The 27,972-nt window shown below is 42.0% G+C and overlaps 1 protein-coding gene across 4 annotated transcripts; it reads right to left on the reverse strand.

Moving 5' to 3' along the window:
* Window positions 1-2,517: 2,517 nt before the first annotated feature.
* Window positions 2,518-26,940, reverse strand: LOC311136225 (suppressor of fused homolog). Of its 4 annotated transcripts, XM_084170343.1 has the most exons (14): window positions 26,896-26,940; window positions 26,541-26,702; window positions 20,228-20,362; window positions 19,399-19,535; window positions 13,485-13,627; window positions 13,238-13,323; window positions 11,872-11,944; window positions 11,561-11,717; window positions 10,039-10,141; window positions 9,681-9,719; window positions 9,394-9,528; window positions 9,007-9,145; window positions 8,836-8,904; window positions 2,518-3,527 (listed from the first exon to the last, which is right to left on the reverse strand). In XM_084170343.1, exons 1-14 carry the CDS (start codon window positions 26,931-26,933, stop codon window positions 3,438-3,440), a joined length of 1,506 nt encoding a protein of 501 aa, XP_084026469.1. In that variant the 5' UTR covers window positions 26,934-26,940; the 3' UTR covers window positions 2,518-3,437. The 4 variants fall into 4 exon arrangements, with proteins under 4 accessions (XP_084026469.1, XP_084026470.1, XP_084026471.1 ...); XM_084170344.1 differs by having other exon boundaries at window positions 26,541-26,899; XM_084170346.1 differs by lacking the exon at window positions 9,681-9,719 and adding an exon at window positions 3,709-3,775 and having other exon boundaries at window positions 2,525-3,527; window positions 26,541-26,899.
* Window positions 26,941-27,972: the final 1,032 nt, after the last annotated feature.

Here is a 27,972-nt window from a genome sequence, read left to right on the forward strand (position 1 = left end):
GAGATGGTATGGGATGAGTTGGACCGCAGAGTGAAGGAAAAGCAGCCAACAAGTGCTCAGCATATGTGGGAACTCCTTCAAGACTGTTGGAAAAGCATTCCAGGTGAAGCTGGGTGAGGGAATGCCAAGAGTGTGCAAAGCTGTCATCAAGGCAAAGGGTGGCTATTTGAAGAATCTCAAATACATTTTGATTTGTTTAACACTTTTTTGGTTACTACATGATTCCATATGTGTTATTTCATAGTTTTGAGATCTTCACTATTATTCTACAATGTAGAAAATAGTAAAAATAAAGAAAAACCCTTGAATGAGTAGGTGTTGTAAGACTTTTGACCAGTAGTGTATAACTGCCTTAATTTTGCTGGAAGAGTAGCTGCTGCCTTGGCATAATAAATACAAATGATCCTATTAGCCAGCATCTACACCTGCAGAGAACGGGGAGGTAAACAGATGTAAACTGAACTTATTAAACTCTGAATTGATTGCTTAGACTGCCTACTTGCCTCCAACCACACAGATCTAGGATCAGATGATATCCCTTATCCTAACTATCAGTGGGGATGATACAGTGGACCGTGGCAGTCTTTAGTCCAGGCCTCAGGGATGCAGCCGCGGCAGAAGTTGTGTTTTCACGGAAGCTGGATGGGTTCAGTGAACACATGGAGACAGATGGGGCAGATCAGCTCCTCTTCTAAACAGTTCTTCCAGCTTTCAGCAGCCATGGTGAAGATACTTTAAATCCCCCAAATCTATGTTAGGATTCCCAAATTAATTGATTGGTACAAGGTATCCTGCTAAGATTCGTTATCTTAGTCCAAAGTGTGTCCTCTGAGATAGACCTAATTGAAATATTGTTGATTTTGAAGTCTTCAGGTCTCTATTAAAACAGTTACTCATCACACAAACATGTTTTATCGAACCAATACCGTTAAATAAGGACACTGGGAAAAATAGTTGGTAAACATAGACAAACTGTTCGTTTTCTCCACTCAAAGTTCCTTAGAAGCAGTTAAGAGCAATTATAATCCACAGCAGAAAGTAAAATCATTAGACATCAATAAATTGAAAGCATGCATCCATCCAATGTTGAAGAATAATCGCAAGCGAAGTTCCTGACAAAGAATTACAAGTTTTTCCTGATAAAACCCTGTCAAAGCATTGGCGAATAGGTCTAGTAGACCATAAAAAGACAAGCCAACACATCAGTGACAGAAAGTTGCCACCGTCCTGGCTTTCATGTACTGGAAGATTGAACGGATCACAATGTTAACTGATATTTGCTTTTACAAAAGAAAAACTCAGATACATCCAGAATGAATGTTACTTCGCAATAATTTCTTCGCAATCATTTCGACACACTTGGCAATGAATGACAAGGACATAGATTGGAATTACATGGGAATGCTAAAGGGGGCGGGGCTGACAGTATTTTGAAATGCAGCTATATCAATGTGATGCCAATCTGTAGACAGAAAGAGAGCTGACAGAAGTTAGTCAAAGTGCATAGTCAGTCTACTCTCAAAACAACCGGTCCACCAAATGTCTCTAAGGGGAGAAAAGCAAAAAGGTGCCTTTGTTTCACTTTCCCTATAGAAATATCATGTATCAGGTTCCATTCTTGCAATAAAAGCTTTAGCTAGCTGAAATAAATAGAAGGCTGTAGTATAGTCATATACGTTTGACGTTTCTCTAACAAGTATGAATTGTAAAAGCTCTTTGCAGACGCAGATATGGGGAGCAAAAGTGACAGCAAATATATTCATGAATTCCCTTGCAAGAAAGTTAAGGCAATCAAGCAAACAAAAACACATTGTAACTGTCACTGCCAAACGGTTACAATTTAACACACTAAACCTAACACACATTGTGTACTGTATCAGCTTTCCTAAAATAGTTACAAGATTCGCATAAAATCCATTTAATTTGGTTTTAAAAGCGACGCCACCGTTGTCATCACCAGCCATCTTGCTTGACTCCAAGAATAAAAAAAGCAACGTTACTATGTATTTACCATCTCTTTATGGACAAAACGCTTTAGTCCAGAAAAGCAGAAAATGTCAAACGTTTCACCACAGAGAAAGCATTTCTTTAGGTGTCCATGTCCTTCGACTGTCTGTTTGCTCTGCGCTTTATTCTAGTCCCATCTCTACAATAGTTTAGGCTGTTCTTTCTTTATATCGATCTCTCCGGATGAGAGGAATGTAACACACTCACACTCAGGATGCAACTCTGAATACCGCAGAGCCTTCATGCCGATCACGTGACCTGTCACTGACACAAAAGGGAAGGAGTCGAGAGGGATTTCAACTATAAAAAACAACACATGAATACATTTATGCAACAGTTGAGGACACGCATTGTGACAGTGAAGGAAAGAATGAGTTTCCATGAAGAAAGTAGTGATCAAAAATGTGGTGGACCTAGGCTCTGACAAGTTCTATTGGCTTCCTAAAAACACAGAGGAGGCAGTTCTATCAACAGAACTGTGATCCAAGTAAGGACAAGAACACAATACAGTAACTGTTCATCAGTGAAAATGTCACTAACTTTATTTGTGGACACATGGGGAGTTCTCTGAAACGCTTTCCAACATTTCACTCTCTCACAGGCCTATAAACTCTTACAAACACAAATCTTTCCTCTAATAGTAGTTAACAGTCATTGTAGAGCTTCAGAGATACATTTCATGAGAAAGTTATAGAATAGGGTAAAACAGTACATAAACAAAATATTACTCTATAAAATAATCAGGCTCCTGGCACCGGGGGACAAAGATTTGACAGAGGAAACAATAGAATGAGAGGATTATGTGGTTTGATTGATTTTCAGAGTCTGCATCCCAAATGAAAGCCTATGCCAAGGGTCAAACTTTTCTTGCCCAGGGGCCTACTTTTAAAGAGAACACTTAAAATGGAATGTGGCCCTAGAAAGCCAAAGAACAAGATCCTTAAACTAAACCAACTGACCCTGCATCTTCGCCTGTGCTACAAACTTATTGAGTCTAGTGGATGTCACATCCTAACTAGACATTTGACCCATTCACAAGACATGGTGACTATGTCTCATCTAGCAAGGCAGCTATCTGGAGAAACAGGTTTCCGGAACATCTCCAGACATATCTAAAAGGTTTGAAAAACCAGTAGAAAGGTGGGTAGGTCGGAAAAGGCAGTAACAGTCTACAGTCAAAGGCAGATGTGACAGAAAGAGATCCTGCAGTAGCTAGGTCAGGTGTTCTCACCCTGGGGATAGAAGGCAGACCAGAGCATGGTTGTGTTCAGTAAAACGGAAGATAACTTACAGGAGGTACTATCTGAAAAAAAAGAAGTGTTTTTGCCTTCTGTTGCGAAACGCTTTGCTACGATGTGGCCTAATAAACATAACCCATTTAAAAGGTGAACAGGTCCAGAGTATTCTGAAGAGAGGAGTGGGTCCCATTCTCACTGCAGAGGGCTGTCGAACACAGAGTCAGGCAGGACCGAGATCTTCAGTTTCTTCTCTGGCCAGCTGTATTCCTTCGGTAACTTGGTCTGGAAGGAGGAATCAAACAGGAGAAAAACATTTAATGACAGATACAGAACATGGAGTTAAACTCTGTAAACTTTGCCGGGTTTTTCACCTCCCTGCTTACTCTGTGTATCCTCCAACCAGGATTTCTGAAAAATCTAGGAACTTTTCTGGAATTTTGCAAAAGTAATATTACAGGATTACCTAACAGCTTCTTTATAGGCTGAGGATCCGTAGGTAACCTCCCCATTGCACCCCTGGAAGCCTTCCTCAGAGCCAAAGATCTGAATCACGTTCTGCGCATGCGTTTCTTACCTCTTTATGCACACATTTTTGGTCACCCCCACTATACATTTCTAACTGTCAATGGTGAATGATAGTTCAAGTTTTACCAGTGAAACATCCATGCAGCATCTGCATAACAACCATTTGATCTGAATCTATTTAATGGGAATTAGCATTTAGATCTTCGAGTTAGTGGGTATCATAAGTATTCACCCCAAAGATCTTTTCACATTTTGTTGCATTACAAAGTGGGACTGAAATAGATCACTGATCTAAACAAAATACTCCATACAGTGAGGGAAAAAAAGTATTTGATCCCCTGCTGATTTTGTACATTTGCCCACTGACAAAGAAATGATCAGTCTATAATTTTAATGGTAGGTTTATTTGAACAGTGAGAGACAGAATAACAACAAGAAAATTCAGAAAAACACATGTCAAAAATGTTATAAATTGATTTGCATTTTAATGAGGGAAATAAGTATTTGACCCCCTCTCAATCAGAAAGATTTCTGGCTCCCAGGTGTCTTTTATACAGGTAATGAGCTGAGATTAGGAGCACACTCTTAAAGGGAGTGCTCGTAATCTCAGTTTGTTACCTGTATAAAAGACACCTGTCCACAGACGCAATCAATCAATCAGATTCCAAACTCTCCACCATGGCCAAGATCAAAGAGCTCTCCAAAGATGTCAGGGACAAGATTGTAGACCTACACAAGGCTGGAATGGGCTACAAGACCATCGACAAGCAGCTTGGTGAGAAGGTGACAACAGTTGGTGCGATTATTCGCAAATGGAAGAAACAAAATAACTGTCAATCTCCCTCGGCCTGGGTCTCCATGCAAGATCTCACCTCGTGGAGTTGCAATGATCATGAGAACGGTGAGGAATCAGCCCAGAACTACACGAGACGATCTTGTCAATGATCTCAAGCCAGCTGGGACCATAGTCACCAAGAAAACAATTGGTAACACACTACGCCGTGAAGGACTGAAATCCTGCAGTGCCCGCAAGGTCCCCCTGCTCAAGAAAGCACATATACAGGCCCGTCTGAAGTTTAGCAATGAACATCTGAATGATTCAGAGGAGAACTGGGTGAAACTGTTGTGGTCAGATGAGACCAAAAGCGAGCTCTTTGGCATCAACTCAACTCGCCGTGTTTGGAGGAAGAATGCTGCCTATGACCCCAAGAACACCATCCCCACCATCAAACATAGAGGTGGAAACATTATGCTTTGGGGGTGTTTTTCTGCTAAGGGGACAGGACAACTTCACCGCATCAAAGGGACGATGGACGGGGCCATGTACCGTCAAATCTTGTAGTGAGAACCTCCTTCCCTCAGCCAGGGCATTGAAAATGGGTAGTGGATGGGTATTCCGGCATGTCAATGACCCAAAACACACGGCCAAGGCAACAAAGGAGTGGCTCAAGAAGAAGCACATTAAGGTCTTGGTGTGGCCTAGCCAGTCTCCAGACCTTAATCCCATAGAAAATCTGTGGAGGGAGCTGAAGGTTCGAGTTGCCAAACGTCAGCCTCGAAACCTTAATGACTTGGAGAAGATCTGCAAAGAGGAGTGGGACAAAATCCCTCCTGAGATTTGTGCAAACCTGGTGGCCAACTACAAGAAACGTCTGACCTCTGATTGCCAACAAGGGTTTTGCCAACAAGGGTTTTGCCACCAAGTACTAAGTCATGTTTTGCAGAGGGGTCAAATACTAATTTTCCCTCATTAAAATGCAAATCAATTTATAACATTTTTGACATGCGTTTTTCTGGATTTTGTTGTTGTTATTCTGTCTCTCACTGTTCAAATAAACCTACCATTAAAATTATAGACTGATCATGTCTTTGTCAGTGGGCAAACGTACAAAATCAGCAGGGGATCAAATACTTTTTTCCCTCACTGTATACAAAAGTATGTGGACACCCCTTCAAATTAGTGGATTCAAATGTCTGCCCTGCTAGAGCTTCCCCAGTCAACTGTAAGTGCTGTTATTGTGAAGTGGTATCGTCTAGGAGAAACAATGGCTCAGCCGCGAAGTGGTAGGCCACACAAGCAACTTCAGCACAAGAACTGTTCATCGGGAGCTTCAAGAAATGTGTTTCCATGGCCGAGCAGCCGCACACAAGCCTAAGATCAGCATGTGCAATGCCAAGTGTGGGCTGGAGTGGTGTAAAGCTCGCCGCCATTGGACTCTGGAGCAGTGGAAACGCATTCTCTGGAGTGATTAATCACGCTTCACCATCTGGCAGTCCGACGGACAAATCTGGGTTTGGCGGATGCCAGGAGAACGTTACCTGCCCCAATGCATAGTGCCAACTGTAAAGTTTAGTGGAGTGAAGAGAGATCTTAATGCTACAGCATACAATGACATTCTAGACGATTCTGTGCTTCCAACTTTGTGGCAAAAGTTTTGGGAAAGCCCTTTCCTGTTTCAGCATGACAATGCCCCCGTGCACAAAGTGAGGTCCATACAGAAATGGTTTGTCGAGATCAGTGTGGAAGAACTTGACTGGCCTGCACAGAGCCCTGACCTCAACCCCATCGAACACCTTCGGGATGAGTTGGAACGCAGACTGAGAGCCAGGCCTAATCGCCCAACATCAGTGCCCAACCTCACTATTGCTTGTGACTGAATGGAAGCAAGTCCCCCGCAGCAATGTTCCAACATCTAGTGGAAAGCCTTCCCAGAAGATTGGAGGCTGTTACAGCAGGAAAGGGGGGACCAACTCCATATTAATGCCCATGATTTTGGAATGAGATGTTCGACGAGCAAGTGTCCACATACTTTTGGTCATGTAACGTATATTAGTTTTATTTTTCATTAATCTTTACGAAATGTTAGAATTTTTCTTCCACTTTGTCAGAGTATTTTGTGTAGATTGTTGACAAAAAGAGACAATTAAATCAATTTTAATCCCATCAATACCGTTGAAACTATACTGAAACAAAATATAAATGCAACATGTAAAGTGTTGGTCCCATGTTTCATGAGCTGAAATAAGTTAGCAGAATTTTTCCATATGCACAAAAAGCTTAATTCTCTCATTTGTGCAAAATCTGTTTACATCCCTGTCAGTGAAAAAGTCTCCTTCACCAAGATAATCCATCCACCTGACAGGTGGCATATCAAGAAGCTGATTAAACAGCAATAGCATTAAACAGGTGCACCTTGTGCCAGCAACAAAAATGTGCAGTTTTGTCACACAACACAATGCCACAAATGTCTGAAGTTTTGAGGGAGCGTGGAATTGGCATGCCGACTGCAGGAATGTCCACCAGAGCTGTTGCCAGAAGATGTAATGTACATTTCTCTACCATAAGCCGCCTCCAACATCATTTTAGAACATTTGGAAGTGCATCCAACTGGCCTCACAACCGCAGACCATGTGTAACATTCTGATTGGCTGGGCCTGGCTCCACAGTGGGAGGGTCTGGCTCCTAAATGGGTGGGCCTATGCCCTCCCAGGCCCACCCATGGTGCACTTCTGCCCAGTCATGTAAAATCCATAGATTAGGGCCTAAGGAATTTATTTCAATTGACTGATTTCCTTTATGAACTGTAAGTCAGGAAAAACGTTGAAATTGTTGTATGTTGCATTTATGTTTTTGTTCAGTATATTTCTTGGAAGTTTTTTTTATTATATACATTTGAATATTTTTAGCTAAGTAAAAACCTGCAGTCAACCTGTGCAATACGTTAGGAGATAAAGCAAATCACGTTCTTCATTTCACCTGGCAAATTATTATACATTATGAAGCTTACCAGTAGTCCCCAGTCACATGGTTGTTTGTTTACAAGCAGACGACGAGAGACCGGAGCCTTGTTAGTAAATCACTGGTGTGCAGCACATACTGATCTAGTTACAGTATGGAATTCACAACTAAATGTTTGCCAGTTAGATATCTTAATTATTCAGTTAAGTCTAAGATGCTCTGCAGTTGTGATAATGGTTAGCTTCTTGCAATCATGCCCCTCTTGGTAACAGCAGAGAATCCCTCCTGGATCAAGAGCCTTTGCTTTCTAATATTTGTTTTGTGCATGCAGCAAATTGTGAGTAGCATTTTTTAGTTACTTGTATAACTTTATGAGCTAGGATGTCAGAGACTGTATAAAATGTTCGCATGCGCTCGTTATTATTCGCTATGGGCTACTGTCTCCTGAGTGGCGCAGTGGTCTAAGGCACTGCTTTGCAGTGCTAACTGTGCCACTAGAGATCCTGGTTCGAATCCAGGCTCTGTCGCAGCCGGCCGCGACCAGGAGACTCATGGGCGGCGCACAATTGGCCCAGCGTCGTCCAGGGTAGGGGAGGGAATGGCCGGCAGGGATGTAGCTCAGTTGATAGAGCATGGCGTTTGCAACGCCAGGGTTGTGGGTTCGTTTCCCACGGGGGGCCAGTATAAAAAAAAAAAAAAATGTATTCACTAACTGTAAGTCGCTCTGGATAAGAGCGTCTGCTAAATGACTAAAATGTAATGTAAATGTACTTGTACTTGTTAGCATTACTAACCATCGGATTGAAAATAGCACCCCTTGTGTTCAGTGCCGGTATTACTGAATATCCCAGGATGGTACAAGGTCGGTATGAAACACCTGTGTTTTATTTGTATTTTTATCAAAACACATATTTTGCCTAGTGGCGTGCGCTGTTGAGTTTTGGCCACGAAAGAAAAATGCGACCATTCGCACAATCATCCTAAAATCTCATAAGAAATTAAGTGGTGTTTTTTGTCTTACAGTAATGTTATATGCCATTATATTCAGTTCTGTTCAGTTCATTACCTGATCTTGCAGACATTGATTCAGCTTTAATCTAACTTTATTACACGAGCACCATTCATCACTGAAATTCGCCAGTGTAGCCTGTTCTCTGGGTAGCCAAACGAGTAGAACAGAGATTGCGTAAAGTATAGAATCCCACACATGCACAGGTGCTTCAAACCTTTAGCTGTCAGGAAGAGGTTTCCAGAGCACTCAGATCCACAGCCAGTCCATTATTTATGTTACCACTGTAAAGAATGGTAAAAGGTGTTTCCCCTCACCTCCTCTCGAGTGTTGAGCTCCGATAGATCTCCAAGCATCTGTTCAACAAACTCCTCAGTCAGCAATATCTGAGGAGGAGATATGGTAACATAAGTACATGCAGTAAACACATGCAGCAAGTATGCACTTGAAGCAGCTTGTGTGTGTATCAGGAGCCAGGGTGTGTGTACCTGTAACCAGGGTCCATGTGCGGCATACGGGTGTTCCTCAGTAGCAAAGGCCCCCTCTACTCCAGTGGAGACGAAGGTGATGGCTGTGTCTCCATTTATACTCTTATAGGTGAAGTGTCTACCATGGAGCAAACGACCCCTAAGCACAGAATACGACCAGCACAACAATCATTAAACATCACTGAATACGTACTGTATGGAAGACGTCTGCTGGGTTAGAGAACCTGCTTCTTCTCACCCTCTGTCTCTCTCAGCCCCCTATCTCTCCCCCTTTCACATACAAAGGGCTCTCTGTCAGATGACCCTAGTCTTGTTTTATGTAATGGCTGTGTGTGGGAAGACCCAGGCTCATCCCCAACTCCAGCGTGTGTGTGTGTGCGCGCATACCTGAGACAGAGGGGCAGCAGTGTTCCTGACTCCTGGTTGAATTTCAGATGAACACTCTCCAGTTGTCTGGTACGAACTAGCTCGTGAGGAACGATGGTCGCTGAACTCTCACTCTCCAGACTGTCCTTACGACTCCTAGAGAAGGAGAGTCCGAGAGATTCAAATGACCACTTAAGTACAGGGGAAACATCAAGTCTGGTGGTGGCCTGTATCTCCTTATAAAGTGTGTGAATGAGTTTGCTATGGTTTGTAACAACCTTGCCCCTCATCTCTCATGTTTCTCTTACCTGTGATACTGCTGGCTCTGCAAATGGCCCATTGTTTGTCTATGGAGAAACCAGGGGAAGAATGGTACCACATACAATATCATACACCTATCATGTGTTCAATGTCCCAGTACTTTGTACTCACTGGGGTTTCATGGCTCTGTCTCTGGCTGGGTTAAAGGGAGGGGTATGGGTGTGTACGGTGAGTCTACTCTAGAGAACACTAAAAAGGAGGGGGTGAACGCTGTTGGTGTGACATCACTGCTTGAGAGGAAAGAAAAAACACGAGAGGAGTGCGTGTCTCAATGCTGACTCAGAATGAAAATTTGGAGTGGGAAAGTGAGTAAAGAAAAGCTTAACTGTGTGTGTATGTACTCACTGAGGCCTGTCATGTCCTTGTCTCTGTGAGTTGATAGGGGGTAGTGCTGCTTTAGGGTTGAACTCCAGTCCTTTTCTCAGGGCTTCTCTGATCTGCTCTGTATCTGCAGGGGACAAAACCATTGGGTTAGTTTTGGGACAGACAATAACATTAGGACACAAAACTACTCAGTAACGACTTCATTCACCCTATTGCTTACATTTATCTTGGTAGTGTTCAATATTGCACACAAAAAAATGTTTTAAATAGTTTTGCAACAGAAAACAAATAGGAGCGGTTCTAAATTGGACAAGTCCAGGAGGTACCTCCCTGTTTCAATCTGTTTTCTTACATTTGGTGCCTATTGAACACAACGCATGTCAGATCTACGAGAGCCCATTAGAAGTGTCTAGTGCCTTCAGAAAGTAGTCATACCCCTTGACTTATTTCTCATTTTGTTGCGTTCCAGCCTGAATTCTTCCTTACACATCTACACAATACACCATAATGAAAGTGAAAACATGTTTAGAAATGTTTGCAAATGTACTGAAAATGAAATACAGAAATACCTAATTTACATAAAGTATTCACATCCCTGAGTCAATACATGTTAGAATCGCCTTGTCTTGTTAGTCTTTCTGGTTAAGTCTAAGAGCTTTGCACACATGGAGTGTACAATATTTTCAAGTCTTGCAATAGATTTTCAAGCCGATTTAAGTCAAAACTAACTCAACCACTCAGGAACATTCAATGTCGTCTTGGTAAGCAACTCCAGTGTATATTTGGCCTTGTGTTTTAGGTTATTGTCCTGCTGGAAGGGGAATTCATCTCCCAGTGTCTGGTGGAAAGCAGACTTAAACCAGGTTTTCCTTTAAGATTTTGCCTGTGCTTAGCTCCATTCAGTTTTTTTTTATCCTGAAAAACTCCCCAGGCCTGAACGATTACAAGCATAGCCATAAAATGATGCAGCAACCACTATGCTTGAAAATATGGAGAGTGGTCCTCAGTAATGTGCTGTATTGGATTTGCACCAAACATTAGGAGTTAGGAAGGACGCCTGAATCTTTGTAGTGACTGGGTGTATTGATACACCATCCAAAGTGAAATTACTAACTTCACCATGCTCAAAGGGATATTCAATGTCTTTGTGGTTGAATCTGTTTGAAATGTACTGCTAGACTGAGGGACCTTACAGATAATTGTATGTGTGGGATACAGAGGTGTGGTAGTCATTCAAAAATCATGTTAAACACTATTATTGTATACAGAGAGTCCATGCAACTTATTATGTGACTTGTTAAGCAAAGTTTTTATTTAGGCTTGCCATAACGAAGGGGTTGAATGCTTATTGACTCAAGACATTTCAGGTTTTCATTCATTTGTAAAATGTCTAAAAACATAATTCCACTGACATTGTGGTTTATGTGACACAATCTCAATTGAATCCATTTTAAATTCAGGCTGTAATAACAAAATGTGGAAAAAGTCAAGGGGTGCGAATACTTTCTGAAGGCACTGTAGGTTAGGTGTGTGTGTGTGTTACCTTTTTCTGACAGTCTTCGTGGTTGAGATCCTATACAGATGGAGCGGCTGTCCTCTTTGTCCTCGGGCGGTCGGCTGAGGTCGTCCCACACACACTTGGCGCTCACGCCGCTCAGGTTGGAGCCCTCGGTCTCTATACCCTGGTCCACACGTTCCTGCTTAGGATGAGCAAACACACGCAAACATTAACACTAGCCCACACACATTAACACTAGCAAAGACACACACATTGTGGGGACTGAACCAGTAGGTGGAGCTGTTTGAATGAGAATACAATTTGAATGAGAATACAGTAACTAATCAAAGCCTTACTTGTAAATGAGGGTCGATGTCAAAGATAGTCTCTCCTCTCCTCATGTCAGTTATCAACCAGGGCCCTCCAGCACTAAACACAGATAGCATGGAGGGGAAAATATAATCATTAACATGGACTTGGTCACACTGGGTTAAAGTTGATGTGAAATAAGACTGGTAGACTGGCAGGGAGGTACACTAAATATACCCGTTGCTGACAGGTGTATAAAATCGAGCACACAGCCATGCAATCTCCATAGACAAACATTGGCAAAAAAATTGCCTTACTGAATAGCTCAGTGACTTTCAATGTGGCACCATCATAGGATGCCACCTTTCCAACAAGTCAGTTTGTCAAAATTCTGCCCTGCTAGAGCTGCCCCAGTCAACTGTAAGTGCTGTTATTGTGAAGTGGAAACGTCTAGGAGCAACAACGGCTCAGCCGCGAAGTGGTAGGCCACACAAGCTCACAAAACGGGACCGCCGAGTGCTGAAGAGCGTAAAAATCGTCTGTCCTCGGTTGCAACACTCACTACTGAGTTCCAAACTGCCTCTGGAAGCAACGTCAGCACAATAACTGTTTGTCGGGAGCTTCATGAAATGGGTTTCCATAGCCGAGCAGCCGCACACAAGCCTAAGATCACCATGCGCAATGCCAAGCGTCGGCTGGAGTGGTGTAAAGCTCGCCGCCATTGGACTCTGGAGCAGTGGAAACGCGTTCTCTGGAGTGATTAATCACACTTCATCATCTGGCAGTCCGACGGACGAATCTGGGTTTGGCGGATGCCAGGAGAACGCTACCTGCCCCACTGCATAGTGCCAACTGTAAAGTTTGGTGGAGGAGGAATAATGGTTTGGGGCTGTTTTTCATGGTTTTGGGCTAGGCCCCTTAGTTCCAGTGAAGCGAAATCTTAATGCTACAGCATACAATGACATTCAAGACGATTCTGTGCTTCCAACTTTGTGGCAAGTTTGGGGAAGGCCCTTTCCTGTTTCAGCATGACAATGCCCTTGTGCACAAGCGAGGTCCATACAGAAATGGTTTGTCGAAATCGGTGTGGAAGAACTTGACTGGCCTGCACAAAGCCCTGATCTCAACCCCATCGAACACCTTCGGGATGAATTGGAACGCAGACTGCGAGCAAGGCCTAAATCACCCAACATCAGTGCCCAACCTCACTAATGCTCGTGGCTGAATGGAAGCAAGTCCCCGCAGCAATGTTCCAACATCTAGTGAAAAGCCTTCCCAGAAGAGTGGAGGCTGTTATAGCAGCAAAAGGGGGACCAACTCCATATTAATGCCCATGATTTTGGCATGAGATGTTCGACAAGCAAGTGTCCACATACATTTGCTCATGTAGTGTATCTCATATTTCAAACTCACACATGGACCCCTCGGAGCAGCTCCAGTATTCCTTGGCCGTTCCACTGCTGGGCCGCCTGCAACTCTTCTGTACACACACCCACAATCTATATAGAGAGGACAGGGAGTTACCAAAAAAAAAGGGGGAGTAAGAAAGAAAGGGTAAAAGAACACACGCACAGATGAGGGGACAGACATCATGCTATTATAGACTGAAAGGAGGGAGTTGAGAGGGTAGGCCGGAGAGCCTGGGGCTAGATTAGCTCACCTGCAGGAAGTTGACCAGGCCGAAGGGGGTGTGGACCGGTGTCATCTGGGGGTCTTCAGTGAGCAGCATGTGTTGGATACGAGACTCACTGTTGTCCAGGGGACTGTGCCACGATATGTGGTCTCCACTGCAAAACGTGTTTTCTACAGGACAGAGGAGAGACATGGAGGTGAAAGACTACTCAGTGATATATTGGAAAATACTAGGGCCGGGATAATACCAGTATTGCGATCCTCGTTAGTATCGTGGCAAGGAAACAAAACAAAGTGGATTTAACTTCTTTAGGAAAACAGTCCTAATGTTTTGCCATGGATAAATATTGCGATACTGGTATCGTCCCGGCCCAAGAAAAGACATACGTTTTCTCAGCACTAGTCTAAGAGCAAATGAGAAAGTCAAGTGAAAGAGTGAGAGAAAAAAGGGAGTGTGTATATGTGTGAGAGATCAATTGAGAAGGGAGAGAGAAATTGAAGAGAAAGGCAATGAGAGGGGGAGAGCGCGGGTAAGCGATCCAGAGGAATCCATCTGCTTGGGAGGCAACAGGTACCTAGTCCAGATATACTGGAAAAGAGAGGGGGAGGAAAAGCAGTATAGGAAGGAGGGCCAGGGATCGAGGATTCATCCATCCAGTGCAGGACCCACGTTTAAATTGACCCCAGCTGAAGAGCAGACAGTAGGGGTGTAACGGTTCACCTTGTCTCGAATTGCCATTCCTCTAAAATCATGTCATTGTTATGCTTCCCTTTGAGGTCTGGAGAATGTTGTATTGCAAAAACGGTTTGAATAGTCTGCTGGCTCACCGCAGCAAGATTTTGATTGGACATTACATTTCAAGAACAACCCCCACACGCCCGTAGAACGGGCGCTGTGTTATGTTTGTCAAAGTTTTAAGTCTGGGTAGTTGTTGCCTGTGCTAGTTTGAAGTGCTAGTTTTCAAGTTGTCAAGTGTGGCTGACAGTCTGCGATTCATATTTATTGAAATTGAAAGTGGATTACGCTGGTAAAGTCAAACGTCACAACACGTTCTAAACTGTGAAGATCGCCCAATATTTTGTTTTTGTAAGGAAACCAAAAAACTGAGGCATTGGGAGACCCTATTCAAGCAAGTAAATACATTTCTAAAAAGGTGCAACACAGGATTAGTTTTTGCATATTTGCATTGTAATTTCAGAAAATGTCCATAATATATCTGCTGCTAAAAGTGGAATGATAGTGTTTCACAGTATTACTTAGCCGCCAGTGTTGTGATTGGAGATCTTACAATTACAATATCACAGCCAATCTGTTAAATTTGATTGTCACGCTCTCTCAATATAATCAGCTGTGTGAATTGATATTGCAGCTTATCATATGGCATGTATCACCAATGCAGCCATAGGCCTAGAGTATGATGGCATTACTGGTCTTACAGGCAAATGTAATCTGAAGCACAGAATAGCTAAACTCATCGTTTACATGTTGAGCTACACTACCAGTTAAATGTTTTAGAACACCTACTCAATCAAGGGTTTTTCTTAATTTTTTACATTGTAGAATAATAGTGACGACATCAAAACTATGAAATAACACATATGGAATCATGTAGTAACCAAAAAAGTGTTTTAATGTCGTCACTATTATAAAAAAATATTTGAGATTTTTAAAATAGCCACCCTTTGCTTTGATGACAGCTTTGCACACTCTTGGCATTCTCTCAACCAGCTTCACCGGGAATGCTTTTCCAACAGTCTTGAAGGAGTTCCCACATATGCTGAGCACTTGTTGGCTGCTTTTCCTTCACTCTGCGGTCCAACTCATCCCATACCATCTCAACTGGGTTGAGGTTGGGTGATTGTGGAGGCCAGGTCATATGATGCAGCACTCCATCACTCTCCTTCTTGGTAAAATAGCCCTTACACAGCCTGGAGGTGTGTTGGGTCATTGTCCTGTTGAAAAACAAATGATAGTCCCCCTAAGCCCAAACCAGATGGGATGGCGTATCGCTGCAGAATGCTGTGGCAGCCATGCTGGTTAAGTGTGCCTTGAATTCGAAATAAATCACAGACAGTGTCAACAGCAAAGCACCCCCACACCATAACACCACCTCCTCCATGCTTTACGGTGGGAAATACGCATGCAGAGATCATCCGTTCACCCACACCGCATCTCACAAAGACACGGTGGTTGGAACCAAAATCTCCAAATTGGACTCCAGACCAAAGGACACATTTCCTCGGGTCTAATGTCCATTGCTCGTGTTTCTTGGCCCAAGCAAGTCTCTTCTTATTATTGGTGTCCTTTAGTAGTGGTTTCTTTGCAGCAATTCGACCATGATGGCCTGATTCTCCTCTGAACAGTTGATGTTGAGATGTGTCTGTTACTTGAACTTTGTGAAGCATTTATTTGGGCTGCAATTTCTGAGGCTGGTAACTCTCTAATTAACTTATCCTCTGCAGCAGAGGTAACTCTGGGTCTTACATTCCTATGGCAGTCCTCATGAGAGCCAGTTTCATCATAGCACTTGATGGTTTTTGTGACTGTACTTGAAGAAACTTTCAATGTTCTTGAAATGTTCCATATTGACTGACCTTCATGTCTTAAAGTAATGATGGACTGTTCTTTCTCTTTGCTTATTTGAGCTGTTCTTGCCATAATATGGACTTGGTCTTATACCAAATAGGGCTATTTTCTGTATACTCCCCCTACCTTGTCACAACACAACTGATTGGCTCAAACGCATTAAGAAGGAAAGAAATTCCACAAGTTAACTTTCAACAAAGCACACCTGTTAATTTAAATGCATTCCAGGTGACTACCTCATGAAGCTGGTTGAGAGAATGCCAAGAGTGTGCAAAGCTGTCATCAAGGCAAAGGGTAGCTATTTGAAGAATCTCAAATATATTTTGATTTGTTTAACACTTTTTTGGTTACTACATGATTCCATATGTGTTATTTCATAGTTTTGATGTCTTCACTATTATTCTACAATGTAGAAAATAGTACAAATAAAGAAAAACCATTGAATGAGTAGGTGTTCTAAAACGTTTAACCGGTAGTGTATATGTTCTCAATTTAAAATGATACCAGTAGACGATGTATGAGGCAAACCATATACCAGATTTTGTACATTCCTTTTAGGTACTGACCTAAAATTGTTAGTGCAAATCCAACACTTGTAATTTAGGTACACTACGAAAATAAGATGACGACAATTTGGCTACACGAGATGAGCATTACAGGTAACATTTTATGAGGTTAATTTAATTTAATTCATTTTAGCAATGTTGCTTGCAAAATTATTGCAGTGGTTCCCATAGATATACAGTACATGTTTGTTCTATGTATCACTGACCCTGGATAAGTTAGAGACTGGGCTAACACAGCTAACCTTTTAGGTCAATAATATGCTGTTTTTAATCAAAATGTTGTGTGCTTTATAATCCTGAGAGAAATTGAACTAGCTATTAGCTAGTTAGTTAGTTATACCTAGGTAGCTAACAAGGTTAGCTGACTTTTCTCAAAACTAACATCATTGTGGCTAGCTACTTCTTGTCCCTCATACTAGCCTTTACAGCCAAATATCACTTCAGAAACGTGAACCTCAAAAAGATTGATATGGCCAGCATTGTAGACCATATCTCTCTTCTTGCTGCAGCTTTAGCTCATCTCGAAATAACAGAAATGCTGTGAAAACCAGCGTGCTGCAAAAATGTCACCAGTGCTTGTTTTGTTGAAATGTTCTGTCCTCACGCACTGTAGCTCCTACGCCCAAGCAAGGCATTTGATTGGTTTGACGTGTTGCGTGGTGTCACTGATTTACACCGGGTTCCAACCCCACTTTAGCTGATTTCTGCCATGGAACTTCCCCAGGCTCCCATTTTAGGAAAGCCAGGTTCGTGAAGCGGTTACGGTTCAAACCCACGGTTTGGTACATATTGCGGTTTTGGGATCACGGTTCGGTTTCAGTACAGAGGGAAAATGAAATGCCAACAGTAACTGTAGTTAATTTTTGCTTATTTAAGAAAATACAAAGTCAGGTATTCCTGATTCCATATATGATCATGAGTCAAAATGACTAATGAGAGCACAATCAGGAATACAAACACTTTGTATTTTCTTAAATGAATTCACGATTTCTCAACACTAAAATAAAGTGCAATATGCGTGTGAAATCAATAAGTAAACATAGGTCAGATCTTGTATAGGCCTATGCTTTAATGTTTTCTTACAAAGATAAACATATGCGCACTTGTGACTCTCAAAGGGGGCGTGTCTGTAGCACATACTTCTCATTTCCCATTCCGGGTTAATGTGATGGGCTGTCACTGTTAAGTAGCTCTCTGTAGCCCTGGAGGTCCATCCATCTGTAGTAAGCGCAACACCGGGTGCAGTGGCCAATTCATTGACAACTTCAGCTTTAGCTTGCTTATATAGAGTGGGTACTACCTGTTTGCTGAAATGGGTGCGAGAGGGCGAAGTTCGTAACGTCGCTCGAGCACTTTCACAAGGAGCTGAAATACCCTAATTGTTCTCAACCAACAAGAATGGCCGCATATCCACGGCTATAAACATAAATATCGCTCTTCTAACTTCTTTGGCACACTCAGAATCAACTGCTAAGTGCTGCTTGAATGCAGAGCGGAGACGAAATTGTGTTGTTTTTTTGTGCCGGTGGTAGGAATACTGGGGTGCTGTCGGTGAAAATGTGTCAACATCTTTTGAGGTTTTGGCAGTTCCATAGGCTAATTTCGTTGAGCAATGGCGACATACTCTCTGTCCATCGCCGTTGTAATCTACTGGGAAGCCAAAATGTTCCCCAACTGGAGATTTAAAAGATGGAGAATCCTCCTGGTTTATTTAGTACCCCACCACTTGGCATCGTACAGAACTAGTTCCCGGCTGCACCTCACAAAGGGGAAGTTTGAAATACGCCAATTAAGATTACAATTCTGATTATTACATGCGCATAGGATCTAGTTAGTTTTTTTCCAGCTCAGATTTACTCAAGAGGCATACAACGCAGCGTAGGCATAACCTACACGCCTAGTGTTTTAATGTATATATATATATTTTTATGTATTCATTCGGTTTCACAGTGCGGACCGAACTGAGATCCCTGTCCCGAATGGTTGGAAACAAATACATGAATCGTTACACCCCTAGCAGATGGGGGTAGAATAACCTAGAGAGAATGGGCCCCCCTCCTTCTCTGCCTCCCAGACTGGCTTTTAAACACTCCCACCCTCCCCTCCTCAATGTAATCTTTACACACGGCTAGATTATTTAAAGGACTTAACAAAGTGGCACACACACCAGGAACGGTCTGTGAGAATGGGAGAAACGTATTTTCCACAGCTGTAAAGAAAATACTGCTAAGATTAGGAAGTTTCTCAGCTAAGACAACGTTTAACACACTTCTCCCATCAGAGAGAGAAAGGGAAATTAGACTTGTTGAGATTCCCCAGATCCCAGAAGAACCGTACAGAGCTGGCTAGGTCTTTAAAAACACAGGGGTCATACATTACATAACATGCTCTTCTAGTCCGCATTTTCTTCTATTTAGCCCTAATAGGTCAGCTGAATGAGAACACATTCTCTTTTACAGGCTACATGAGGAAGTTGTAGCGGAGAAGCGAAGGGTTGAAAGAGCCTATGGGAAGCTGGGGATGATTGGGCTGAGTTCCACTAAGTGTTCTCCTTAGAGAAACGTCACTGACGTAGAGTTACATGAGGTTAAATACTGACATGCTCCATGTCCATGCAGAGGCAGCGGAGCCCTCTGTGCGGTGCATGGTGAAGTAACAAAACGGTTGGGAATACATAATGCCCTGAGTGCCTGCCTTGTAATTGATAGACAAACAACTACCTTCTCCTCACCTTACTCTACCTACCATATCCCCTCCACACTAGAGACACACAGAGCCTGGGTCCTTACCTGATTGGAAGACATAGCGGGCCAGGCCCTGCATGAGTTCAGCCGGCCAAGTAGGAGGCGCTGTCTCTCCCACCTCTCTCTTCAGCCTGAACGTCAGCTCAAAGCCAAAGCCACTGGAGCCTTCCTGGCCTGTAAACCTGACAATACACATACGGAATGCCCACACTTAATTTAAGCTGTCTCTCTCATCTCTCTTCAGGTTTGTGTGTGTTAAAAAGCCAAACCCTGGGCCCTCCTAATTTGACCGCGAGTCAACACAACACCATAAACCCAATACAGATTCTCCTTTCCTTTAGTTACTTTTCATTACTCAATCCACCCATTCAGTTACACTCCAAAGTTATGACAAACATGCATTTAGAATGACAGCTGTTTGAAGGGGAGATTGCAAACAGGGAGATTTCTGGGAATTGTCGGGGAGCAGAGCTATTACATTTTGCATTTTAGTCATTTAGCAGACGCTCTGATCAAGAGCGACTTACAATTAGTGAATGCATACATTTCTCATACTGGCCCCCCGTGGGAATCGAACCCACATCCCTTGCGTTGCAAGCGCCATGCTCTACCAACTGAGCTACAGGAGACCACTGCTATCAAGTCTACTCAAGAACACTACGAACAAGGGGGTGAAAACTGTTGGTGTGAAATAACTGTTTCAGAGGAACAAGAAGAAAAAAAGTGTGTTAGTGTCTCAATGCTGATTCTGAAGAATGACACAAAGGAGTGAAAGTAAGTGAACAACAGCTGCACAAACCATGTGTCAGTGTGTTGTTAGTAACTGGGCAACTTGGTCCACCAGAGCTCTAACCTGAAGTACTGTACTACTTACTCATGTACTCTGTTGTCTCCATACAGGTCACTGAGTCCGAAGCTGACGTAGTGCCAGTGTTCCTGTACGTCCTGCGCTGCACAGCCCATGTTACGGTACATACTGATGTAGTCCAATGGATCAGGACCTCCTAACCTGTAGATACACACTACTGTTAAAAGCGCAATCTGCAATATTTACTGCCAGGGCCTAAAATTAAAAACACCCGCCAAATGCGGGTAGATTTTGGCATTGGTTGGTAAGATGTCCATTTCACCAGCCACGTTGGCGGGTGGTCAGGGCTCCACAGTGCGAGCAACATGTGAATAAAAAGTCAAGTATGATCACATTTATAGTAAAACAAATGCTACAATAGCTGGTTTCAAAGTATTTCTACCCTTTTGTTTCATAGCTGGTAAATTAAATTGCACAAAGTAAAAAAACTACAAATCCTAAATAGCCTATGGGGGCTGTGCGCATGTAAAGAGCTGAGTGAAATATTCATTTTTAAAAGCGCTGCGCACAGGCATAACATTTTATCTACTGAAGTGAGAGTTTGTCCTTGTGTTTCTTGGCTATTTACATTGTTTTGTTCACAAGCTAGGTTGTTTTTCTATGTTTGAGTTTCAACTGCTAGGGAAGAGAAGACAACGCTTCTTCTAGTCTAGTCAGACCAAATCTCACAGGCACAAACATGACTCCAGTCATGCTACCACGGTAACCTTCCGCCCTGAAAGGAGCAGGTTAATTTGTCTCATCTGTGATATTTTGGTTAAAAGACTCAGGTCACAAAGCAAATGTAATTAAACAATATACCACATTACTTCTTACTAGTAATACATGTATTGTTTTAGAAACATGCTCATCCGTTTGTGTTTTGTTGGTGTAATTTTAGCACCCCAAAAATATTTTGGCTGGTAAATAAATCTGAGTGGCTGGTAGATTTTTAAATCTACAGTGGCTGGTGGACCAACAATTTTAAGTTATGCCCTGTTTACTGCCATTTTAATTAATTACACAACCATTGATTCTTGAACTTATCAATGCCTAATCAGCTTAGGACAACTATATAATAAATTACCATCATAACCCAAAATAAGGTGTTTTACACTTGTTTGTAGACAAAGTGTTTGTTTACAAACTCTGTAGGCTTCAGCTTTAAAATAATATGCTTCGCTATATCTATCACGTTGGTCTCATGGACTATCAGTCCTTGAGGGAGTTAGATTAACCTGAGCCGCAGTGTACCGGGCTAGGCCCGTGACGTGAACGGGCAAAAGCAGCAAGAGAAGCAGCGCCTATTCATACACCTTGACTTATTCCACATTTTGGTGTGTTACAGCCTGAATTCAAAATGGATTTTTTTTAAAATCTCACCCATCTACACACATAATTACAAAAAGTAAAAACAGTTGGCAAATGTATTGAAAGTAAAAAACTGAAATACCTTATTTACATAAGTATTCAGACCCTTTGCTATAAGACACGAAATTGAGCTCAAGCGAATCCCGTTTCCATTGATCATCCTTGAGATGTTTCTTCAACTTGGAGTCCACCTGTGGTCAATTCAATTGATTGGACATGATTTGGAAAGGCACACACTCGTCTATATAAGGTCCCACAGTTGACAGTGCATGTCAGAGCAAAAACCAAGCAATGAGGTCAGTAGAATGCCAAGACAGGATTGTGTCTCCTGAGTGGCGCAGTGGTCTAAGGCACTGCATCGCAGTGCTAACTGTGCTACTAGAGATCCTGGTTCGAATCCAGGCTCTGTCGCAGCCGGCCGCGACCGGGAGACTCATGGGCGGCGCACAATTGGCCCAGCGTCGTCCAGGGTAGGGGAGGGAATGGCCGGCAGGGATGTAGCTCAGTTGATAGAGCATGGCGTTTGCAACGCCAGGGTTGTGGGTTCGATTCCCACGGGGGGCCAGTATAAAAAAATTAAATAAAAAATGTATTCACTAACTGTAAGTCGCTCTGGATAAGAGCGTCTGCTAAATGACTAAAATGTAAATGTAAATGTGTCGAGGCACAGATCTGGGGAAGGGTACCAAAAAATGTCTGCAGCATTGAAGGTCCCCAAGAACACAGTGGCCTCCATCATTCGTAAATGGAAGACGTTTGGAACCACCAAGACTCTTCTTAGAGCTGGCCATCGGGGGAGAAGGGCCTTGGTCAGGGAGGTGACCAAGAACCCGATGGTCACTCAGAAAGAGCTCCAGAGTTCCTCTGCAGAAGCCACTCCTCAGTAAAAAGCACATGACAGCCAGACTCTTAGACCATGAGAAACAAGATTCTCTGGTCTGATGAAACCAAGATTGAACTCTTTGACCTGAATGCCAAGCGTCACGTCTGGAGGAAACCTGGCACCATTTTTCCCCATCGGCAGGGACTGGGAAACTGGTCAGAATTGAAGGAATGATGATGGCGCTAAATACAGGGAAATTCTTGAGGGAAACCTGTTTCAGTCTTCCAGAGATTTGAGACTGGGACGGAGGTTCACCTTCCAGCAGGACAATGATCCTAAGCATACCGCTAAAGCAACACTCGAATGGTTTAAGGGGAAACATTTAAATGTCTTGGAATGGCCTAGTCAAAGCCCAGACCTCAATCCAATTGAGAATCTGTGGTATGACTTAAAGATTGCTGTACACCAGCGGAACCCATCCAACTTGAAGGAGCTGGAGCAGTTTTGGCTTGAAGAATGGGCAAAAATCCCAGTGGCTAGATGTGCCAAGCTTTATAGAGACATACCCCAAGACACTTGCAGCTGTAATTGCTGCAAAAGGTGGCTCTACAAAGTATTGACTTTGGGTGGTGAATAGCTATGCACGCTCAAGTTCTGTTTTTTTGTCTTATTTCTTGTTTTGTTTCACACCAAATAATATTTTGCATCTTCAAATGTGGTAGGCATGTTATGTAAATCAATTGATACAAATTCCAGGTTGTAAGGCAACAAAATAGGAAAAATGCCAAGGGGGGTGAATACTGCATCTCAGTGCTAGAGGCGTCACTACAGACCCTGGTTCGATTCCAGGCTGTATCACAATCCGTCCGTGATTGGGAGTCCCATAGGGCGGCGCACAATTGGCCCAGCGTCATCCGGGTTAGGCCTGGGTAGGCCGTCATTGTAAATAAGAATTTGTTCCTAACTGACTTGCCTAGTTAAATAAAGGTTAAATAATAAAAAAGATCTTACAGTAACAGGACATGAAGGGTTATAGTCAGCATTGTAAACTGCAGTAGTCCAAGCCCATTTTTAAACTATTACTGTGCCCGAGATCCACTTGACTGGCTGGCAGAGTGTGTGCGCCCATGGGAGAGAGAGAGATTTGTTGAGTGTCATTTTTGCATGCATGTGTCAGAGTGAAAAAGATGTGAAAGAGATATAGGCCTAGGCCAGATTAGAGTATTGTGTTACTCAGTCACCTGCTCATAATTGACTAGTTAAAATTAGATACAATTATTATTATATAACAAAAAGTAATTCTAATAATAAATGATACATTTTCCATTGAAATGAATGGAACGTTGCAATTCACTAACTAAATATTTTTGTTATATTCATTATTTGGTATTGCTTTGTTAAATTGTTCAAGCCTCCCAGTTCTGCATAAAACAAAAAAATATGTTAATATGACCACCTTACTTTAAATGAATGGGCTTAACATGCTATGTATTTATTTAATCCGTACATACTAATTAGCATATGAAGTACCCAATTTGCATACAGTGTAAAAAGTTGCTTTATAATTTCATAAATTCTTACAAATTGTAACAAACTTTCATTTTTGCATAAAGCATAAGGATTTGTTAATAATGACCACTCTACCTTAAATGATTGGTCTTAAATTACTGTAATTATGTATTCCATACTGCCTAATTTGCATATAAATGCCAGATGTGCATAATACTGCATTTTAATTTAATACCTTTTACTTTTATTTGAATCAACTCCGTGTTCTACATTTTATGAAAAAGTCATAACAATATGACAACCCTATCTTGAGATATTGGACAAAAAAAAGTGTTGAAATTAAGAATCCAGACGGGTGATTTGGTGCCATTTCTGACTAGGGATTAATATTGACCTATCTGCAACCTTTACCTTTTCCGATCACTTGAAAATAAGATCTCCGCAATGGTAAGTCCTATCCTCATTAAATAAAGTATTCTTTGTTCCTGAGAAGCTTCTCTATAACATGGAATAAAAAGTATAACACCAGAACCAGAGTTTTATTTGGACCCCTTTACACCCTATTGACTTTTCACCTCAAAGCTATTCAGTGGAATAATGGTAATATCAATATTAAAAACAAAAGTATTTTTATGCAACATTGGATAGAGAAAGATATCTTTGCAGGTGACATGTTTGATAGTGGTGGCCAAATGTTAAGTTATGAGGTCTTTTTAAGAGTCAAAGCCTTTTCTGTTACATGCCAAGAATATATCTGTGGTTAATGCTATTCCCTCAGGTATTTCCCAGCTAATGAAAAGCCATATGTTTTTTCACTTAGAATAGAACCTAGTCTATTAATGGTATTGATATCAAAAGTCCAAAGTGGTATTGATAAAATGACGTCAAATCACGTTATATGTACAGTAGCTTTGATTGGACTGATCATGTCAACATCTTAGTTTCAAAACCTTAGCTAGCAGCCATCATCATGAATCAAGTCGACAATCTATTGGCAAATTCTTATTAATCCTTGTCATATGAAGAGAAAATAGAGATAAAATGTATCGTTGCTCATCGGCCATTGGACATAAACATTACACAACAAGTTGGAAATCGCAAATTCAACAATGAGTAGTTTGGAAGGAATCGGTGACAGTGGCTAACTGCAAGCATTGCAACTGGGAAGTCGGGAATAAACGAGCTCATACTGGGAAAATACGCTTTGAACGGTCATTCAACTCGGAATTGTAAATCCGGCCTCTTTCTCTTTCTTTGATGACAAACTTTGCCCACGAAGGACTGCTGCGCCACATTCCTGTTCAAGTAAGCACATCACAACAAGGTGACTCCAAAAATGTCTTATATGCTGCTGCATAAATGATGTAATATATGCCAGGGAGATATGTATATTGTAGCTAAGAAAGTAATACTAAGTGTATGTTGTTTAGTAAGCTGTTAGCAGCCCATGTGCCTCACCCTAATAATTTGGTATATTTTCACCTCTTAATTTCGCCTACTGTTCTGACTCGGTGGTGCACATGTAGCCTATAACATGTTTTTGAGAAATGTAATCATTGAATATTGTAAGAGCTTTATTTATCCTACGGTTTGACTTGGTGTACAGGGAGAACACTAAGAACGGCCCATGTTCTGAATTCTGTCGCTCTACATAAGTGCTGAACAAATAGTTATATTGACTACGACCGTCCTGGCTCGCTCAATATGTCTTAATTGAGATTGCCTCTTATCCGCTTGTTGTCCCCTTGTGCCATAGTTTGTACATCTCAATTGTCAGTAGAAACCACATTTGTTTAAGCAAGTCAGCCATATCAGCTATGTATAATTTTTTTTTAAAGCAGTAAATGAGGCTGAATGAACTGTTTCGTTGCCAGACAAGGCTCAGCTGATAGCCAGGTGTAGCAGTGGTAAGGTGTTGGGACTCTGCTGTTGGGACAACTTTATGTAGGCCCTAACAGTTTGTAGGCACCGTTTGTCACCGTTATAGTGCAATTAATGTATTGTTTAGTGTTGTGGCTTTGCTGGAATGCATTTTTTTGCCCCACCAAGATTTACATGCTAAAATCGGCACTGACACTATTAGATTTTGGAGAGCTATGGAGGAGTAAAACGGGTCACTATTGAAATGAAATGCAATAATGTTATAACCTTTTCTGACAGTACTCTGAACTCTTTGAAATGTATAACTAATGTCATGATAGTGTTTGGTAAACGTTATATTCACAAAACTCTTTTTTTTAAAATTAACTCCCTAATTTAAAAAGTGTTTTTGATAGGCTGTTTTTAATTGAGTCTGAAATTACTAAATAATAAGAAAAGCTTGTCGACAGTCCAATATTATCGAATTATTTTCTGAATAAGTGTCATTGTCACATTATCTTACGTTGTCATAACTATTTTTTTCTGTTTTTGTTTGTCTTTTATGTTCTTGTCAATTCTTTAATTCGATGTCTGTTATATTTGATTCAATAAAAATACTCAATCGTAAATCGTTGAGTTTATTCGGCTACTAGCTAATTTAGCTAGTTAACTTTCTCGCCGTGTCCTCTGTTAGCTAGATAACAGTTAACTTAGCTGGTTTTCGATTAATCGGACGTTACAAAGTTATGTATCCAGAAGAAGACGTTATCTACTCACCAGTATTTTACAATGGCTGTAACTTGTAAGGGGTTGGCTTGGTCGGGGTAGAGGCGCCTGCATTCCCCGTAGATTGCCTGCAGACCCGGGGGGAAGAGTGACGCCAGGCTGGGGGTTGCTAGTCCGCTGGTAGGCCGCACCTCGTCCATCCCCCACTTCTGCCTTCAGAAAGGTGGGAATACCTCAAAGGTCGACACAAATTACTTTCTTCGCAAAGATAAGGGAGAATCCCTCGACTTACTGTTGGTTGATAGAACAACAGGCACTGTATTTTGAATTGTTGATATTGTTTACAATAAAAAAGTATACTGTCGCCCCACTATCGTTTTCCTCACTCATTGTTGCTCACTCCCACCTATGAAAACTTTTCCTCTTCTTCTTCTTCATCTTCATCTTCTTCTTCTTCAGTGGGGTTTATCGGCGGTTGGCATACAACGTTATGGTGCATTACCGCCACCTACTGTACTGGAGTGTGGGCCAGAGACAGGGAGAAACTAAGTCCTACCTGCCAGCACCATTGCTCTTAAAAAAGATAACAAAATATTTGAGACTATATCTAAGGACGTTCTACTCAATATACTCTTTAAACTAATTTCCTGTATCCCCTTCTCCCTCATACTAGATCTCATCCTCAATCTTTCCCTCTGATATTGCCCACACTGTAGCAATACATGCTCCACGGTCTCTGTTTCCTGACAATAATCACACTTTCCTGTTGGATGCTTTCCTATCACATTTAATGTCTTATTCAACTGGCTGTGTCCCACCCTTAATCTTGTAAAAATAGCCTCCTCTCTTCTGTCCCTTCCTGCTGTCCTCCCCTCCCCGACTTTCCTCTGTACTTGAAATAAATGCCTTCCCTTGTTATCTTTATTCCACTGCTCCTGCCATCTCTGCACCATCACTGTATATATCAGTATTTTTCCCTTTGCCTTGACTTCCTGCACCCACTAACAGTATGGCCATCAGCTCTGCCGTATATACAGCCAGATTATCTTTAATACGTTTCCTGACTTCCACTCCACATTCCTGCACTACAAATGCTGACCCAGTACGTCCTGTCCTTGGATCTTTTGAACCATCTGTGTAAATGGCCACAAAATCCTGATACACAGTTTCCAGACATCTCTTAAACAAACCAGATGGATCAACACCCTCCCTATCTTTATGTAGTCTCTCCAACACTTCTAGATCAACTACTGGAGGCGGGAGTTGCCATGGTGGATTTACAGGAATATCTACCGTTGGACTAAACTCCCTTCCATACAGTCCCATCTCCTTCGCCTGGGTAAACTTTTACTCATTGGTTTGGGCTGTAGAAAGGAACGGAGGAACTGGTCAAGTTCGTTTTGCATGTCCCGGTGCCCCGGGTGAACAGAGTTTACATAATTTTAGACCATTCCATTGGTCTTAAGTGAAATATCCACTCACC

The sequence above is a fragment of the Coregonus lavaretus genome, assembly GCF_964263955.1.
Source record: "Coregonus lavaretus genome assembly, chromosome: 1".
Lineage (NCBI taxonomy): Eukaryota > Metazoa > Chordata > Actinopteri > Salmoniformes > Salmonidae > Coregonus > Coregonus lavaretus.

Coding starts and splice junctions, on each gene's coding strand:
- LOC311136225 (XM_084170343.1), bottom strand. CDS start 26,933: ATGAAGATGAAGAAGAAGAAGAGGAAAAGTTTTCATAG. Junction 13,324..13,484: donor GCCTGGTCAACTTCCTGCAG/GTGAGCTAATCT, acceptor CTCTCTATATAG/ATTGTGGGTGTGTGTACAGA. Junction 8,905..9,006: donor CACATGGACCCTGGTTACAG/GTACACACACCC, acceptor TCTCCTCCTCAG/ATATTGCTGACTGAGGAGTT.